The sequence below is a fragment of the Epinephelus fuscoguttatus genome, linkage group LG11, assembly GCF_011397635.1.
Source record: "Epinephelus fuscoguttatus linkage group LG11, E.fuscoguttatus.final_Chr_v1".
Lineage (NCBI taxonomy): Eukaryota > Metazoa > Chordata > Actinopteri > Perciformes > Serranidae > Epinephelus > Epinephelus fuscoguttatus.
In genome coordinates this window covers 6123380-6141931 of record NC_064762.1, presented here as the reverse complement: position 1 = coordinate 6141931, position 18552 = coordinate 6123380, and the positions used below count along the sequence as shown (strand labels likewise).

Below are 18552 nucleotides of genomic sequence, written 5' to 3'. Positions count from 1 at the left end.
GGTGTTTACTGAGACGCGGCGTTGCCAGAAACAACAGTCAAAGAAAATAAATGGAGCCTGCCTAGTGTTTCCACAGGAGTAAGGAAATATGGAGCGAGACTTGTGCCTTGCTGTTTGGTAATTAGTACCTAAACATCCCTGTCCTTGGATCCCATCGCTCACATCCAACATTTCTGCAAGCTGGATAATATACAGTGGAGCATTAACGTCAAACACGTCTGGTCATGGGGCCTGGCACGCCACATTAATCTGTTATTACACTCCCAGTGGATCCACCAGTCGCTGGCCTTGGCTTGGCCACCGTAGCACAGGGAGTCCGTATAGGCTGACAGGGACTCACACACACAGCGCACTTTTATAGCCAGGTTTAGTAAACCTTTGCAGCTCAGGCATAAATTGTCTAAATTGAGCTTCGCTTTGAGACCTGAGCTGATTAAAACAAACTGGTGCGTTTGACGTGTGAGGACCCACCAGAAACAGACCTGTGATCCAATTAAGGGCCAGACCCATAGTTTAAGAAATACTGCACACATATAGACCTCAGTGCTCCTCGAGCTGCTGCTTACCGTGGATATTGTACCCACGAGACAGACACATATGTTTCAGCCTGAGGTGGAGTTTGGTTTTACCTCATACTGTCCCGCTATTTTAGTAGAAGCCGTGTGTTATTCATGTGCGTTAACTGCAGGAGCAGCAGAACGGGCTTCATGTGTTGTGTAATCTCAGACTGTATCCTGTTCTGCACCTCAGATTTGTCAGTATGATCATACAAAGACCAGACATAACCCTGGTGTGTGCCTCTCGTGTACATGGTTGGATTACTAAATGGGCCTACTGGGTACACACCCAGGGGCCCAAAGAGTCAGGGGCCCCCCAGTCATCACCTGCAAAATGTCACTCAAATTAACATGTATGGACCAGGAGGAGACTCAAAATGACCAGAAAGAGACACAGAAAGAGATGAAAAGGAACTGCACACAAAATTACTTTAAAGAGACACAAAACAACCACAGAGGCACAAAGCCACAAAAAGATGCAAAATGACCGCAAAGAGACACAAAAAGACCACAGAGAGATGCAAATGAACTGCAAAGAGACACAAAATTACTCCAAAAAGGGGCAAAACAACCACAAACAGATGCTAAATGAATACAGAGAGACACAAAATTACTTTAAAGAGACACAAAATAACTACAAAAAGGGCAAAACAACCACAAAGACACACAAAAAGACCACAGAGAGATGCAAAGGCACTGCAAAGAGACACAAAATTACTTCAAAAAGGGGCAAGATGACCTCAAAGAGATGCTTAAAGACCACAAAAAGGGACACGAAATTACTTCAAAAGACATAAATGACTTAAAAGGACACAAAACAACCATAGAGATGCAAAGAAACTGCAAAGTGATACAAAATCAATCCAAAAAGGGGCAATACAACCACAGAGATGCTAAATGACTACAAAGAGACACAAAATTACTTTAAAGAGACACAAAATAACTACAAAAAGGGCAAAACAACCACAAAGAGACACAGAAAGACTACAAAGAGATGCAAAGGAGCTGCAAAGAGACACAAAATTACTTCGAAAAGGGGCAATACAACCACAGAGATGCTAAATGACTACAAATGAACACAAAATTACATCAAAGAGACATAAATGACTTAAAAGGACACAAAACAACCACAAAGAGATGCAAAGAAACTGCAAAGAGATACAAAATCAATCCAAAAAGGGGCAATACAAGCACAGAGATGCTAAATGACTACAAAGAGACACAAAATTACTCCAAAAAGGGCAAAACAACCACAAACAGATGCTAAATGAATACAAAGAGACACAAAATAACTACAAAAAGGGCAAAACAACCACAAAGAGACACAGAAAGACTACAAAGATGAGTATTGATACTTGTCATAATGTGTGAGACTCTGTCAAGGAACTTGTTCTAATAAATGTTCAAAAAAAAAAGCAAGACTACAAAGAGATGCATTGGAACTGCAAAGAGACACAAAATTACTTCAAAAAGGGGCAAGATGACCTCAAAGAGATGCTAAAAGACCACAGAAGGGACACAAAATTACTTCAGAGAGACAAAAAACAACTTCAAAGGACACAAAATGACTACAAAAGTGACAAAACAACCACAAAGAGATGATAAACGACTACAAATGAACACAAAATTACTTCAAAGAGACACAAAACAACCACAAAGAGATGCAAAGAAACTGCAAAGAGATACAAAATCAATCCAAAAAGGGGCAATACAACCACAGAGATGCTAAATGACTACAAAGAGACACAAAATTACTTTAAAGAGACACAAAATAACCTAAAGAAGAGACAAAATGTCCTCAAAGAGACAGAAAACGACTTCAAAGGGACACAAAATAACTTTAGTTTGGTAAAACAACCATAAGGAAACACAAAGAGACACAAAAGATTACCACCTCTCTGAAGGTTGTTTAACAACACTCACCTCTGTACTGAAGGTATTTCCACAATCCTAAAAGTCTCTTCTGATCATCTAATAAAAACTATTCTGTGTGATGCACAAAAAAATAAGTATTTTAAATGTGTTTTTCACATTGCACCTCTTTTTTATGATCAAAACAAAGATCATCTTCTACTTCTTCTGTGCATTTTTATGGCAGATTGCAACACTAACTTTTAGGTGCACACCGCCACCTACTGTATGGGAGTACGTAGAACAGGATCTAGTCTAAATTACTCATTCATTCATTTTCTGTAACCGCTTATCCTGTTAGGAGTCACAGGAGGGCTGGAGCCTGTCCCAGCTGTCCAGACTATCACAGGGCTGACACATAGAGACAGACAACCATTCACACTCACATTCACACCTACGGACAATTTAGAGTCACCAGTTAACCTGCATGTCTTTGGACTGTGGGAGGAAGCTGGAGTACCAGCAGAGGGCCCTGCATGGGGGGGCACCGCAAACCACAAGCCCTCTTACTGTGAGGCAGCAATGCTAACCACTGCACCACTGTGCCGCGTATCGTAAAGTTGCGTGTTTACCAAAAAATCTATTCCCCTCTCTGAGTTTCCCCACACTTTATCTCCATTTGTTCAAAGCACACACAGATGTAGCTTTCCTTTTGTTGCTGTGTTCTGGACTTTTCTGGGCACAGCCTGCAGGTGAGGTCAGGACAGGCCTGTGAAAATAACGTACGTCATCCATTGGTTTGTGGTAATGAAGCCTTGAATTCTGTATTTTGGCCGGAGCTGTGGAGGTGCAGTGCAACATTTTAGGAGGACTTTTATTTTGACATATTAAAGACATTTACACCATAAGCTGATGCTCAAAAGGCACAAAAAATCACCAGAATGCAGCTCCCACAAATGTTGAAACTAAACCTACACCCTAGTATATCTTCAAAATCCCATTCTTGTCCAGCCCCTCCAACCCTTTGAACCGAACTTACCCTTTCTTCATTATATTTGACGCAGTGCATTACTACATGTGCAGCATTTTCAACTATATTACAATGTGCACACACTTGTGAATTTACTTTTACCAAATAGACACAATATCTAATTTAAACCAGTGTGATCAAAACCTGGAAAGAACTTCCTTCTGTCTTTTACTTCTTCCTTTGACACTTTGTGCAGCCGGAAATAAAGTGAATAAAATTAAATCATTTTTCAATTATCTATGATTCTCTTTTTAGATGTAACTCTCTGTTACTTAATATTTTCATTAAAAATGAAGGCATTTATATTTTTCTTGTGTCATACAAACAAGAAAGGACATTTCCAGGTATACCTGAATGCAATGTTAAAGGTATACTATGCAAGAATGAAGAAGAGTTTCTTTTTGTCTCTATGTCCTCAACCTTTGTAGCTTCTTTTGTAAAATGTCCCGACCAAGGGGAAACCTCCAGGCTGACAAATGAAGCCAACGCAAAATAAGTGCCAAAAACTGCAGTTCCTCTAATGACCACTTGAGGCTGACTTTTTATATATAACTCACCCATTTCAATTTTATTAAGACTTAAAGTTATGCGTAATGAAGTGCACTTTGAATGACAAGCTGACTGCAAGATGTGTCTACAGTCAGATCCACCCCTCACGCCTCCACAGCTCCAGCCGAATTGCCAAATCCGATGCTTCAAAATCCACAAACCAACGGATGACGTACATTATTTTTACAGGCCTGTCCTGACCTCACCTGCATGTTGTGCCCAGAAAATTCGCGAACACAGACACATTAAAAGAAAATAAGAGGATACAGGCAGAGAGCAGGAACTCTGCAGATAAATACACCGCCACATGTTTCAAGTGGATCGTAAGCAGTGATTGAGACGGATTATGTCTGATGAGTTTTAGGAGAATCGTGCAGAGTTGAGAGGTCTGTAATAAATAGGAAGCACAGATCATTTGAGCAGAGATTCTCTTTTGCCACTGAAAGACGCCCTCCAATTACCAACTGCTGCCATTCCTGATGTTGGGTAATGACTGACATGTGACATCAACATCCACGTACTGAGGAGGTGACGGCTGAGGTCCTGCAGGCCCGAGAAGGAAGTGTCTAATCAGGAGCATGGCCGACATGGACAGGAACCATGTCATAACAGGAGATCATGTTTAAAAGAGCAGACAGAGCTGCGGAAGACGAGTCCTCGTCTCTTCCACTCGGAGACAGAGAGCATCTAAGAGAGTATCATATTCTCAGCAGGTCCCCCAACCCTCCCCTGCTCGCCTGCCCTCGGAGGTTTGAGTGACTTGTGGTGAAGCTTGATGGGGATTATTGATCTGCCTGGCGCGCGCCTGCGGTTTCGGCGTAAGACTGACGACCTCACCAGAGAGAGTTCTTGGCACCCGGCGGCCCCTGTCTTAGATCAGTGGTAGAGCCGTGTGGAGGCCGGGACAGGCCTGTCCTGGCCTGAAGCGGGGACTGTTTGAGCTCGGAGCCAGGTGATCAAGACATTTTTCTGTGTATTTAAATAATCAGGCCCAAATTTAGGCAGAAGATAACAATAAACATCTCTGATTGGCTTTTTGGAGAGGAGTCGTAGAAATGAGTAACCATGTCTGCAGACTGCAGAGCCCGAGGGTATTTATGCTCTTGGTTAGATTTACTGGTTAGGGTTTCAGTTCCAGTTGTGGACCACATGAAATAATCCATGGTCACTGGAGAAGGATGTGGACACTGTGCTAATTATGTGAGATGATGATGTCAGGTATTGATACCTACTAGTGAGCCAGAACTTTCCCCTCTTTGCTGTGTTCCAATGTATATAACCGCACTGTGGTGGCCACACTCGCTATACGACCACACTCACATCCACATGTCGGACATGTCTGGATCCTCGGCAGCCCTCACACATCCGCACTGTCAGCCGGGCGCTCACTTTATCATTCATAGTTGTAAATCATCGCTTCGCCTGCAGGAAACACGCAGCATTTTATTTTCCAGTCATAAACCATAAAACCTGCCTCTAACACGAGTTATGATCCTTGGAGACTGAGAGGATGAATGTCTAAAGCAGAACCAGACACGATGGCGGGCATCCTTCATCCCCCTCTTCGCCTGGCATCCCCACGCGGCTACGGTCGTGTGGTGGATTTTCCAAAAAGCCCCAACATGATCTAAATGTCACCAGGGTTGTATGTCATTCAGCAGCGAACTGGATCTCACTGCTCCGAATTACCAGTCCATTAGTTCTCAATTAACACTCGCCTGATAAAAATTTAACAGCCCTTCATCTGACAGGAAGAACACATACGGCTCCTTCATGCTTGAGTTTCAGGCGAAGATGGGGCCCCTGCCCAAATTTTTGAAATTTTATTGCCTGGCTAAAACCTATGGAAAAGGCCTGTTTTGCATGAATATTTGGCACCGAGCGGAGGTTTATCCTGTCTTATGTTCTGTACACTCAGTCGTGCTGCAATAGTTTGCCATTTTTTGACAGTTGAGATGGTGTATAATTTGAAACACTGACATGAAGCGGAGCCCTTGGACAAAGAGGTCTTTTGTTTGTGTGTTTGGTCGCTGTCCATGGTCCTGACACTCGCATTTTCACAGTAATTCCTTTTTTTTTTTCAGGCGGTGTGGCCGTGTATCAGATTGCATAATCTGAACTGGCAGAACTCATTAAATGTAGGCTTTTTATGTTTCATAAGTGCACTTTTCTCTGCGTTTCACTTTGCAGCAAATGGTTTCATGGAATCAAATGTTTCCAGAGCAGGCAAAAGACACAGGCATGCTTTAATCTAGTGATGAATGGATTCTGGTGCTGGATGTCACGCCAACTTACAACCTACCATGTCTGTGAGGTTCTGGGCAGCTGCCCGGATGCAGCCCGCCTGCCAATTGATCATTTCTTTTATTACAGGTCAGAAGACAAGTCGTCGTTTACATCCCTCCCTCTCTGTTACTCACTTTTCCAACAACATGGAACTGGTTCCGTTTTGGTTCTGGCACCTAATTTTGAAAAGTTTAAAGCATTTTGACCAAAAATAAATTGGTTTAAAATGTTAAAAAGTTGCTTCTCAGCTGGAACCAAAAGTAACAAAAATAGGTTTCCTTGATCTGAAGTGCTAACAGCGATATCAGTGGGCATGTCATATTCCACAGGTCGCTTCTTTGCATATGCTGTCATACATCAGTGCACTGTCCAGATGGAGGGCAGGCAACTGGAGGCAGAGACGACCAACACTGCACAAACACTTAGGATCTGCGCTGTGTACGGCTGCTCCAATTGATCAAATTTGGAGAAGTAAAAAACAAAACAATCAAACAAACAAACAAAAGAAAGCAGAAATAAAAAGTCAGTGAGACAGCATCAGATGTCGATTGAAAACTTCCATCTTCAGTCTGGAGCAGCTAATGTCAGACGTTAACGTTAAAGCGTTTCATTAAACATTCCTCAAGTTGGACATAATTATAATTTGCATTTACAACAAGCCACGAGCCAGATTTTTACTAGGGATGCACCATATTGGATTTTTTTTGCCGATATCCGATACATACCGATATCGATATATCCCCTTTTCCCCCACTTAATTTTAGTGATCATCAACCCTCTTCTGTAGTGGAATTAACATTATAAATGCATACTCTTATTGTGACGGCCCACCAGCCGATGAAGACATGAAATACAATACTTTTTAGTGTATGTGATATTCATTCATTGTGCAGTATAGAAAAAAGCATGTTGGCCGATTCCAATATTTCATTTTAAAGACAATATCAGCAGATACTGATGACATGCTGATATTATCATGCATCCCTGAGTTTTACGGCGTTTCACCAGACCTCTGGGAACAGTCAACCGGGTAGAAAGAAAACAGTAGCTAAAGTTAGCTAATGTTGGCTAGTAACGTTAGCTAGTTAGCGTGACAGTGGTTCATTCATGTAAAGAGATGAAATATAAATGACAGTTATACTGAGGCACATTTATTCACCCGCTCATTTCAGTTGTGGACCCAACCGCACATAAAATAGTTACAGTCCACTGGACTCTTGAACGCTTTCATTAGCTCACCACGTAACGTTAGCAACATTCAGAGGTCTGGAGGATGAGCTTTTTTTGTTTTGTATGGATCACATTCAACATAGTTTCAGTTTTCTGAGGGAGCACTTCGAAGTCATTGAAATTCGGTGCTTGGGCAGTAAGTTGCGGCGTCAGAAACCAGTGACAAAAGGTTTCCTGTAATGACAGCATGATACGCGGCCGATTGCCATTGTAATTTAATGGCGGCGGTGGCGTCAGGGGGAAACATGGCAGGACAAGGCTGAAAGTTAAGGCAGCTAAAGTCCAAGTGGGGCAAACAAATGCAGCATAACAAAGTCCGACTCTTCGAGCATAATGCAGGATCATGCATATGCAGCATCACGGGAGACGGAATCCTTGTCGCCAAGAAAGCACAAAAGGGAATCAAAAAGGCAACGTGACCGGCGAATTAAAAAAAACGAGGGTCAACATTGGGGAAGCCTTTCCCAGGTGGAGAGAGCTGCTGAAGGAGAAAGGTAATGCCAGGCCAGCACCACTGTTAGCTGGGAAACGGCTAACAGCTAATAGCGGTGCAGTGATGCGAGGAGAGGGATGAGGTGTTTGAGGTTGAGCCACTTGTCGCTGTTAGCTGTTAGCCGTTTCCCAGCTACACCTCATCCCTCTCCCCGCATCACTGCACTGCTGTTAGCGGCTAACGGCTAACAGCGGCACAGTGATGTGGGGAGAGGGATAAGGTGTGCAAGGTTGAGCCACTTGTCGCTGTTAGCTGTGAGCTGCAGACAGAAACGAGAAACCAACAAGTGAAAACGCGAAAGGTGATTTCATATTTCTCAAGCATGTCCCTGTAGGTACCTGTATTTTCAAGATGGTACACGTACATGATGAGACACCGGTTGCAATGTATGTAAATGAGAATTTCGGAGCTTAAGGACATACTTAGACACGCTGATGGAGGTAAATACACATGTGCTAGGACACACTTTTGACTGCAAAATTTGTTTGTCTCAAAGAACAACTGAAATTGTTACACATAGTGCCTTTAATTATCTGTATCTGTACTTGGAATGGGCAAGGTTTGTGGGTGGGGTTTAAATTGAAAGTGGGCTGGGCCTAATCAGAAGTTGTTATTTTAAGCCTGAAATATACATGGATTAATCAGAATTTGCAGTATTTATTAACTATGATTAAAGTATTTACAGAACAGCCTCAGAATAGAGCTTCAGATGATTTTATATCACAAAAGTAATAGGATTTTCCTTTATCAGTAGTTCAGATAATGACACATGATACTCAAAAAAAAGTTCATTATCTGCGCCGAATACTCGCTTCATCGGAGTATTCAACTCAACCCTTGTACCAAGGCTCCAAGAGTCCTGAATGAAACCAGTTCAAGAACCAGAGCTAATTTGGTGGAGAAGTATGTGAGGGGGAGGAACAAAACCTCTTGTACAGGCTCCACAGAGACAAACCGTGGGGTGTTGGAACTTTAGTAGGAGCACCGCTAACATAAGTTTGGCCACATCCAGAACTTCCTCTGGCTGTATGGAACACCATATGGGTGGGCCCCTCACCCAGGTCCCTAAGGTTAAATAAAAAAAAGCCACTAGAGTGCGCCAAAGTACACAGTTATTGTTGACTCAGTTTGAAATCCTCCTGGAGTGAGTGTGTGGGGGGGCGGGAGGGGTTGCTCAATTACGATCAGATCACATTAAGATCAGTTTTGGGTGTTTTATGGTGGGCATGGGCCGAGCTCAAGATGGTCTTCCTCTGAGACATCGAGATGGCCCGTCGCCATTGGTTAAGATCAGATGACATCAGATTAGAAAGGTTCAGGGAGGTCAGAGCTTCACACTGATTCAACAGTCGAGGCCTGCCCCTGAGTTTATCTCGGGACTAAATGAGAAATCAAGATGCATGGACTCCTGCAGAAAACACACACACACATGCGCACACACACACACACACACAGCCCTGTTAGTGGAGACGGAAACATAGACAGAGATATACAGCTCTGTGAGTGGTATGGGACCCTTGAGGATCACTTCCCGCCTGAGCTGCTCCTCAGAAACCTTTGTAGGGGTCAAGTAAACAGTTTGTATGGGCCGTCAGCTGTGTGTGTGTGTGTGCAGTCATCTGATTGGAGTGGTTTTATCTCCTCATAAACTCCTGTTTGTATTCCTCTCTGGTGATTGCATAACATAAGGAAGGGTGTGCGGTCTGCTGCTGCTGCTGCAGGACTGCTTACGACCTGGAATAAAAATCAAGGGCACATCATCGCTGGCATCATGTTCAACCACCAACTTCAACAGGGACAAAAACTCCATACCAGTCCCTCTTAAATGAGTCTGCCTGGGCTCTGCTGTCTCTCCCGTGCATGCAGGACATTATGCTAATTTCTCCGGGTGTCTGGGTCCCGTTGCTCCTCCGGAGTTCATTACTATAATTGCTAGCCATGGCTGAGAACGCTGTGAATGTGAACCTGAAACCAGCGGGAGCTTTTTCCACGCAATCTATATTCAGGGAAATCCCGAGAATGTTCCCAATCTGAACCTTAAAAAAACACATGGGATGGTGCAGCTTGCCTTCTCTTCTCTTCTCCCTTTCTGTTTCAGCGTGTGTACGTGAGTGTGCACACACGGAGATTGGCTCTATTATGTCTTGGAATAATGTAAAACAGCTTCCCTGGGTCTCCCTGTCTCTGTTCCTGTCTCCATCTCTCTGGTTTCCCAGTGTACCTTTGAAATGAAGCCATGGCAGTGGCAGTGGCAGTAGTAGTCTGGCTGAGCGTGCCGAGGCCCCAGCCCGCCTTAGTCCCCGTCCAAAGACAATGTTGGTGCAGACGGAGCGGCAGACCAGAGATGACACCGCTAAATGGGCTTCCTGCGTCCAACACGCCTCGGAGATCAGCTTGTTAACTGTTTCACAAAAGATTAAACGTGTGATGACACCGCTAAATGTTCTTGGAGAATCAGAGTGTGCTCAGTGGGGGCCCTTTAGATTTAAATGGAAGTTCAGCAGACGGGAAATTTAATTTAAATACCAAGAAAATATGGTGGATGAGCTCTAGACACATACATAACCCTTTTTTAAATGAAAAGTCCTTTTCGATAGCTCACTGGGTAGAGCGTGTACCATTAACGCCTCATTTCCACACACCTCTGTGTATGTATGCGAGTCAACTGGGAGTCTGTTCATTGTACCTCAGTGATCTCTAGTGTTTGCAAAACTCCTCCAGCCATTTTTTTCTTTCTGGAAAATGCCTCGAGTTCGTTTAAAAAACTTTTGCAGCAGATTTCAAATGGATCATATACCTTGCACAACAGGAAGTTAGCATAAAATCAATTAGCCGACAGAGTCATGAATGTAACACAGCTCTATTTATACATTTTTTCTAAGTGTAAAGTTCGATGGCATGTTTAGCTAGCTAATGTTGGTAGCATGCTAGCTATGTAACATAAAGATGCATAGTGGTTCATACGTCTTTTTACAAAATATTTAAAAATAGCTGGCTACACACCTGACAGGCCAACCTCCTCTATTATTTGTCGCCATTCATTAATGGTCCTGTTTATGTTTCTGTTTTGCTCCGTGCTGATGTTATGGCTACAAAATTGGACGTGAAAATACACTGGAAACTAACTTTTCTGCCATTTCTGCAGTGCTATTTTTATCTGTCCATAAAGAGATCTATTTCCTTGCATTAAACACAAGGGGTGTACTCTGTATACCAAAAAACAGACACAACACTGTGTGGAAACAAGGTGTAAGGCTGAGTCTTATACTGTGGCGGCCTGACAGCCAAAAATTAAGAAGCACTGTTAGTCTGAAAAACATCCCATTGGTTCGACAGCCCATTTCTCCGAAAATGCAAACTCCCTGCAGTTAGTTGGACAACCCAGTCGCCAGGAAATATGTTCGCATCGTACATGTCTGTAAACCATCGATTCATTACATTCGTCAAGAACAATGTGGTGAATGTGGTTAGGTTTAGGCACAAAAAAACATTTGGTTAAGGCTTGGAAAAGATCATGTTTTGGCTAAAAAACCCACATTCGGTAACTCAAACGCCGTGAAGGGTCAATAAAAACACCAGTGATTGATCAATCCCTGAATGCTGGAGAGTCAAATCATCAGTTGGAGACCTCTCCTTCAAGTGGTTTGTTTTTGTTTATGTCCGTTAGTGTACACGGACGTTTTGCTCCCCAGATTTAGCTGCAGAGTGAGCGCTCCTCTCTTTCACAGTGCTCTTTGGCTACAGGCTGCTGAGGACACAGAGGCAGCTGCCTCGAAGAGGAGAAGCTTTGTCTGGTGGTGAATTTACAGTACAGCGCACGGCAGCTTAATATGATACAATCTGTGGTTTTTGTTTGATATATCGTGTCGCCAAAGCACTTTTCTGTCCTGTTGACAGCGCAGTTAGTTTGTTTACGCGAAGATCCTGCCCAACTCTGTTCAAACGCTCACACTCTACATGGAAAGAAGGACAAGTAGTCGATACTAAACTGCCAAATCTGACTGGACTGGCATAATTCTGAGCTAAGTACAGCAATAGTTTTTAGAGAAACATGACTTTGGAGCAATGGCCGTTTGTTTTTTGGGCAACAGGCTGATGGAGAAAAAAGATTTCAGTCCAACGGGACATTTTTCAGACTAATGAGGCTTCAGAATCTTGGGCCGTTGGAACAATGGCCTGGCACCAGCCTGGGTTTGAGTCCAACCCAGGCTGTCTCTCTAGCTATCAGTTAGGCACGGGGGAAAAAAATCTCAAAAATAAAAAGAAAGGTTGTTTTTGAAAAAGTTAAATTACCTTGTAAAAAAATCTTAAAAGCACACATCTGCTTCTCCTTTATCAAAATTTAAAATCTATGGATATGTAAATATTGTTCATTTCAAAACCTGGAGAAAAGATGTGTCCCAGTTCACTGAAAGTCCGTTCTCAGTGTTTGTGAAGTGGATGCTTCAGGTCTCCACATCACACTTGGGTAAGCTGCAGAAGAACCATGACTGGCTAGTTGTGATGTCACAATTTCCTGCTCGTTCAAACACATCTCAAACAGTTTTCAAGTCAACAAAGGAACAAAGAAACTTTCCCCTTCAAGCAGATAAGCATGAAAACAGTCTGTTACTGTCAAACTCTGCACAGACATTGTTCATTAAATCACAAAAAGCAAAACACATTTTTAAGCTGAGGGGCACTTTAAATGAAAATTCAGCAGACGTGAAAATCTAAACACTATGTGCCCTGTTGTTTCAGACGACAGAGGAGATTAAGAGGGAAAATTAAGTTACAAAATTCCTATTTTATTCTTAAAATAGACAAAATGTACAATCACAATGCCAATTTCACTCACTGTTGTCAGGTCTGTTTGTCCCTTTAAAAAAACAACAACAAAAAAACAACTCACTTGATGATCTTTATGAAACGTACCAGCAAATCCTAATGGAGTCTCCATTAGTTTCAGTTTCCTGACAAGTGTTCATGAGAGAAGAAGCACAACAAAAGACATAACAAGTAAACTTTACATAAGAGCAGGGTAAGGTAATGGTTCCTGGATATCATACATGTTGATCATTAAATAATACAAGGCTTTGTGATGACGCAACATTTAACCGAAGCAAAGAAAGGAGGATGAACAACACAAACAAAAGCAGATGAGGACAAAATGGGATGTCAGTGCTGCATTGATGTGTAAACAGTTTTTAAAAGACCATTTCCTGTTCAGTTTGGAAAGAAAGAAGCGGATGAAAAAAAAAAAAAATTCCCACAGATGTGCATCGTTACTATGGAGACACTGGACTAATTCGTAGTTGGAAAAAAGCTGTAAAATCACAACAATCTAAAAGGTTTTTATTTGGTTTCTTACGTTACACTGTAACAGCAAAAAGACTTTTCGTTTGGGCCGGGGCAGTCGGGGAAATGTACTGTGACATGTTCAATTCCATTAAGTGAGTTCAGAACATCCTCTGCAGAGACGGGGAAAGAGGCACTGCGTGCAAACCTTCAATGAAAAGCTTGAAGCCTGATCCTTGGACAGGCCCGTGTTTTTCTCAGCTTTTTCAAATTGGGTTATTATATTACCTACATGCACTGAATATCATATTGTATGAAAGCAAGAGAAATGCTTTTTTTTTTAACAAATACCAACTGCCTTGTGAGATCAGATTCAACTCCAATGTAAATGGCTTGTTTGGCCAAGTGTTATCCATTCTGAGTGTGTATATATGTGTGTGTGTGTGTGTGTGTGTGACTCCAGTGGTGTTATATCTGCACTGAGGACCAAAACCACGAGCCCTGCTGGCAGCCTGCCGCAAGTGCTGCTAGAAATAAAACAAGAAATAAGTGCTTTATGAAACAAACATACACAAGTCTCCCATATTTTTTGGTTACCAGTTTGCTGCCAGCAGCTGCGTCCAATCACCTCGGTTTTTGCACTTTTTTTTCCTCTAACGCCAACACTTCTCTTTTTAAATCTCACATAGTAATTTCAAATTGGAAAATATCAGACCTCCCGTCATACTGGAGCCACAGAATGGTTTGAGATTGTGACACCGGTATGCGAGGACGACACAGATCTGTTCGGTAAACCATTCCAACAAAAGCAAATTTAAAAACAAAGGAAAATAAATAAAAGTCTGAAGGAATGTCACAGTCTCTCTTTTGTCTTTAACTGTGATATATCCTTTTCAGTCTCAGAGACCGAAAGAGAAAGAAGCAAAGAAACAAACAAAGACAGTACCCGTGTGTGTCACACACTAAGACAAACTTTTTCAAAGCCATCTTTTGCACATGATATGAAAGCTGTGATAGACTTGGCATGTTTCTCTATAATCTCGACAGCCGGACTGGATATGAAAATGAAAATACGCAAATCTATGAGACTTGAGATCATCCAGGGATTATTCCAGTCTTGAGGAGTTCATGTATCATAAAGTAACTGAACCTTAAACGTCTGACCTGCTGCTGTGGCATGCACCACAAGGCGTGGCACCGCCAAAAATCATCTTTGGGCTACATGTCAGTTCGTGTATAAATGTACCATTTCTTATTTGGACGAGAGGATACACATGTATCTGTGAGCATGTCAGACGAGACAAACTAAAGAAATCAAGCAGAATTTCCCCGACGGATAATTATTTTTCCCCATTGAAGCTCTCTTTCATGGTATGTTGCCAAGAGGCACAATACAAGTTATTGCTCAATAAATACCAAAGGTTTAATACCAAGCCAAATGTGTGTCAACGCCTAGCGAGGATGTTGGGCTCTTAACGCGTGGAGCAGTTAAACTGAAAGTTACACCAGAAGAAACATGTTGCAATACTCTTTGGAAATTACATTTCATATTCGAAACGATTTAAATCTTTGGGTACGACAAAAACAATTAAACCTCTCACTCTCTTAAATTACCTATCAAAAAAGAAAAAATCATTTTAACTTAGTCATATAGATGCATCAAAAATATTCAGATTACACTTCTTTGACTCAAGTTTCAAATACAATACATAATTTATGGCTTTATAAGTTAAAACTAAGAAAACGCCTCAATCTACACCAACGTTTCACCCACAATATACAAGTTAAATTAATTGGTTTAAAGCAAATTTACTGTCCATACCACTTAAGGTAACATATGTGTTACTCTCATCACTTGCTACTCAGTGCCTAACTTGCATCTTGATATTGTCGTAGTACAAAAACATGCTCTGCAAAAAGCCTTATTGAAATACAAACACTATACAAAAGAGGCAGTCTTTTACAAATATTGTTGAAGCATCCCTTGAAGCTTGTGGATTATAATAAAACTGAAATAAAGTCTCATCCACTTGGGCCTAGTAAACCAAAATTGTCTTTCTCATTATTGCTGTGAGAATGACTCCCTTTGTAGTGCCTTGGTCAAAACACATTCCAGGAAGACGAGTCCATACAAGTCTGGTCTGTTTTTGTTTTTTATCTCAACCTTAATTTCCGAGCAAAATGAAGAGATAGCTGATGAGAGCTCAAAAATCCCCTTTTCAATTAAAAAAAAGGTTTTGTGCTTTCAAACCATGACATCAGTTGACTTCTTATCTCCGCCCCCTTGGTTTTCTTCAATATGGCCTCCAGACAGCTTCATCCATGCGGCCTCCAGGGTTGAGGACAGTCGGGGAGTTACTGTGGCTCCCGTCGCCGTCCACCCCTCCCTCCGTCTGGCTGGGCAGGTTGGGGTTCACCAGGGAGGTGCCCGTGGAGGCGCTAGTGCAAGGCGGGATCATCCTGGACGGCGAGCGATCCCCGCCGGGAACCATGGAGAACTGGTACGAGCCGGAGGAAGCGCCGTAGTAGAGATAGGGCGTGCTGCTGGTCTGGAAGGGTCCGCTCTGACTCTGGGTGGAGCCCGGGTATGGAGGGGGAAGGTAGGTGTGGTAGTGAGCGCTGCCCAGCGACATGGCCGAGGTGACGGGTGGGGTGTAGGTGAAGGTGGCCGGGTAGTGCATCCGAGGGCTGGAGAAACGGCTCTCAGTGAGGGAGGAGAGGCCCGGGAACTGACGCTCGAACTGACCGGGGAATGGGCTCAGGTCAGAGGTACCTACAGACACACAGAGACATCCATATATTTAGGATTCAGCAGCACAGCAGATACGATCATGCACGCCGAAATAACCACCAGTCTGTCAGTTCTGATTATCTTCACTGTGGCTTTGGACTCTTAAACTATTTAACACGTTGTCTTGTCGAGTAATCGAATTTAACAAATAAGTCCCCTGAGAAAGGAAACAGTAGTAAATTAAATTGTATGTAATCGAATATTCCGAGCCAGATATGTGTATTAACTAATTTAGAAAAGACTTTGACTAATGGAGTTTGTGGGCACGGTTATGGAAAAGCATCCATCTATAAATATTGTTATATTCATCAACTTGTGTTTTTCATGTAAACTCTTGATAAAGTTCACAAACACATGAGTGAAGTCCCACACAGGCATATGCCTTTATGTGTTTACGCCTCTGCATATTTATGTTTCTGTGTGTGTGTTGGCGCATGTGTATCTGTATAACTGTTTATGCATGCAAATATGTGTGTGCAAACGGTGTGTGTGTGTGTGTGTGTGTGTGTGTGTGTGTGTGTGGGTGGGGGGTGCGTATGTGTGTGAATACTGTATGCACATAAAAAAGCAGTTGGGATGAATCAGGAGCTGCACATGTGGAAACACTTTGAGCAGAAACAGTTTCCATGAGATCCATAATGAGGCAGGGCTGAGCTCTGATGTGGCTCCTCTCCTCGCCTCCCATCGGCTCCAGCGTGTGTGTGTACGTGTGCACGCGCGTGAGAGAGAGAGAGAGAGAGAGAGAGAGAGAGAGAGCCGAGAAGGAGCTGCTCCATCTCACCCTTCGTTCCTCTCTTCGCTTCATCCCTTAAAAAATACCCAAAAACCACTAACTGGCTGCGGCGAGCTTCGCGCTGGGCGCAGAGTTTAAGGAGAATAGGAGGTCCTCCCCCTCTCGCACTCCCTCCCTCCCGTCTCCTCTCAGTGGTTTAGTCCAGCCATGGCGCTCTTATCATAAATCACCAGGCGTCTTCCGTGTCACCATGTCTGCTGTGAGAGGACAAGGGGTGGCGGGGAAGAGGAGGGGAGGGGGGGAACGCAGTGTTTATGTGCAGGGAGGAATTGCGAAGCCGGGTTTGTCGCTAGCGTCAGATAGCATATGCTGCCAATTAAGGCCTTTAAACTTCCTCTTTCCACAAGATCCGTTTGATTCTAATAGAAATAGTAGGTGATTGTCTCCGCTGTAGAGGAGCAGTGTGATCTCAGACGTGACCGGCGCTGTTCAATAAACTCCTGACTCCTGCTTTTAACATTTGGACCTGTTTTAGTGCTCAAAGGGGCCCTGTGATGATGAGCCAGATCCAGCTTTATTAGTTTAAATGAAACCAAAGTGGAACAATGCCTAAATATTTGGAAGGACCTTACAAACTCTAGAGCATCACTTCCGAATTAGGTGTTTGACTTAACTGATGAACTTTTGTAACCACGTCTTATCCGCTGCAACATTTCAACACATGAGCTGTGTGAAGGTGTGTGCGGAAGGGGAGGGCCGGCGCAGAGTTCGCACTGGAGCATCCATATCAGCTTCTGCTTGTACTTGTCGGTATGTTCTGTGGCTGGATACTGTTACAGAGCAGCCTGGCGAGGTGTCAACATGATCTGCAGAGATCTGAGGGCCTTAGTCACATCACTTAGAAGGCATTAAGTGCTCGAGGTGTGCAAGTGGGCGAAGGCGGCAGGCGAGGTTCGGGCCTGTGTTGATGCGTGTGCTTTGAGAACAAAGCCTGACGCTCGTGAGATGAAAGTTGAAGGGAAAGACCAAACTAATCAAAGCTGACAAGGCAGCTGGCTGGATTTTAAACCCTCTCTAATGCAGAGTCACACAGCCCGCGTCGCGTAATCACTCACCCTCGCTCGGGGCACACACACACACACGCACACACACACAGGAGGGTGTAGTACGTTAGCACAAGAAAACAGAGGGGAAAAAAAGTAGGGTAGAAAAAAACCTCTCATGGCAGTGAGTCAAACAGGTGTACGGGGGAGAAACTTGTCTGGCGGCATGTAGGGAGTTTAAAGGAGCTTTCACATTGGGGGAAAAACAGAGACAAATTGGAACACAGATGCTGCCGCTACGGCAAACAGACTGGCTAATGCAATTACCCAGAATGCCTTGTGAGAGCAGTGTATTGCTATAAAGACACTTTATTTGTCAGTCACGAGCCTGTTATTATCCCCAGGCCTGTTATTACCCATACTCCTCTGGGATCAAAGGCTTGGAGCGAAGAAAAAACGGAAACAATCGTTTTTTCCTCCACTGTCATCCACGCCATCCAAACCGCTCTCTGGAGAGACAGTCCGACTCTGACTACATGCCTCATTCCTCTCATTTGAGAGTGAGCTAATAGCAGCTCGCTATGCTGTATTAGTCTGAGATGCTTCTTGTAGTCTTTGTTTATGTCTGTGTGCATGCACGTCTGTCTTTCTCGCTCCCCTTCCCTAATTCTGCTGGATAAGAAATGTATTATCTGGATTATTCATGGCAGTT

The 18552-nt window shown here is 43.2% G+C and overlaps 1 protein-coding gene across 3 annotated transcripts in view; it reads right to left on the bottom strand.

Annotated features, from left to right (window-relative positions):
* Positions 1-12776: 12776 nt before the first annotated feature.
* runx2b (RUNX family transcription factor 2b) overlaps positions 12777-18552 on the bottom strand; it is a 52571-nt gene continuing 46795 nt past the window's right edge. For all 3 annotated transcript variants that reach the window (XM_049590147.1, XM_049590149.1, XM_049590148.1), the window contains one exon: positions 12777-16046. In XM_049590147.1, coding sequence (XP_049446104.1) covers positions 15568-16046 — 479 coding nt within the window. In that variant the 3' untranslated portion in view covers positions 12777-15567. The remainder of the gene's footprint in view (positions 16047-18552) is intronic.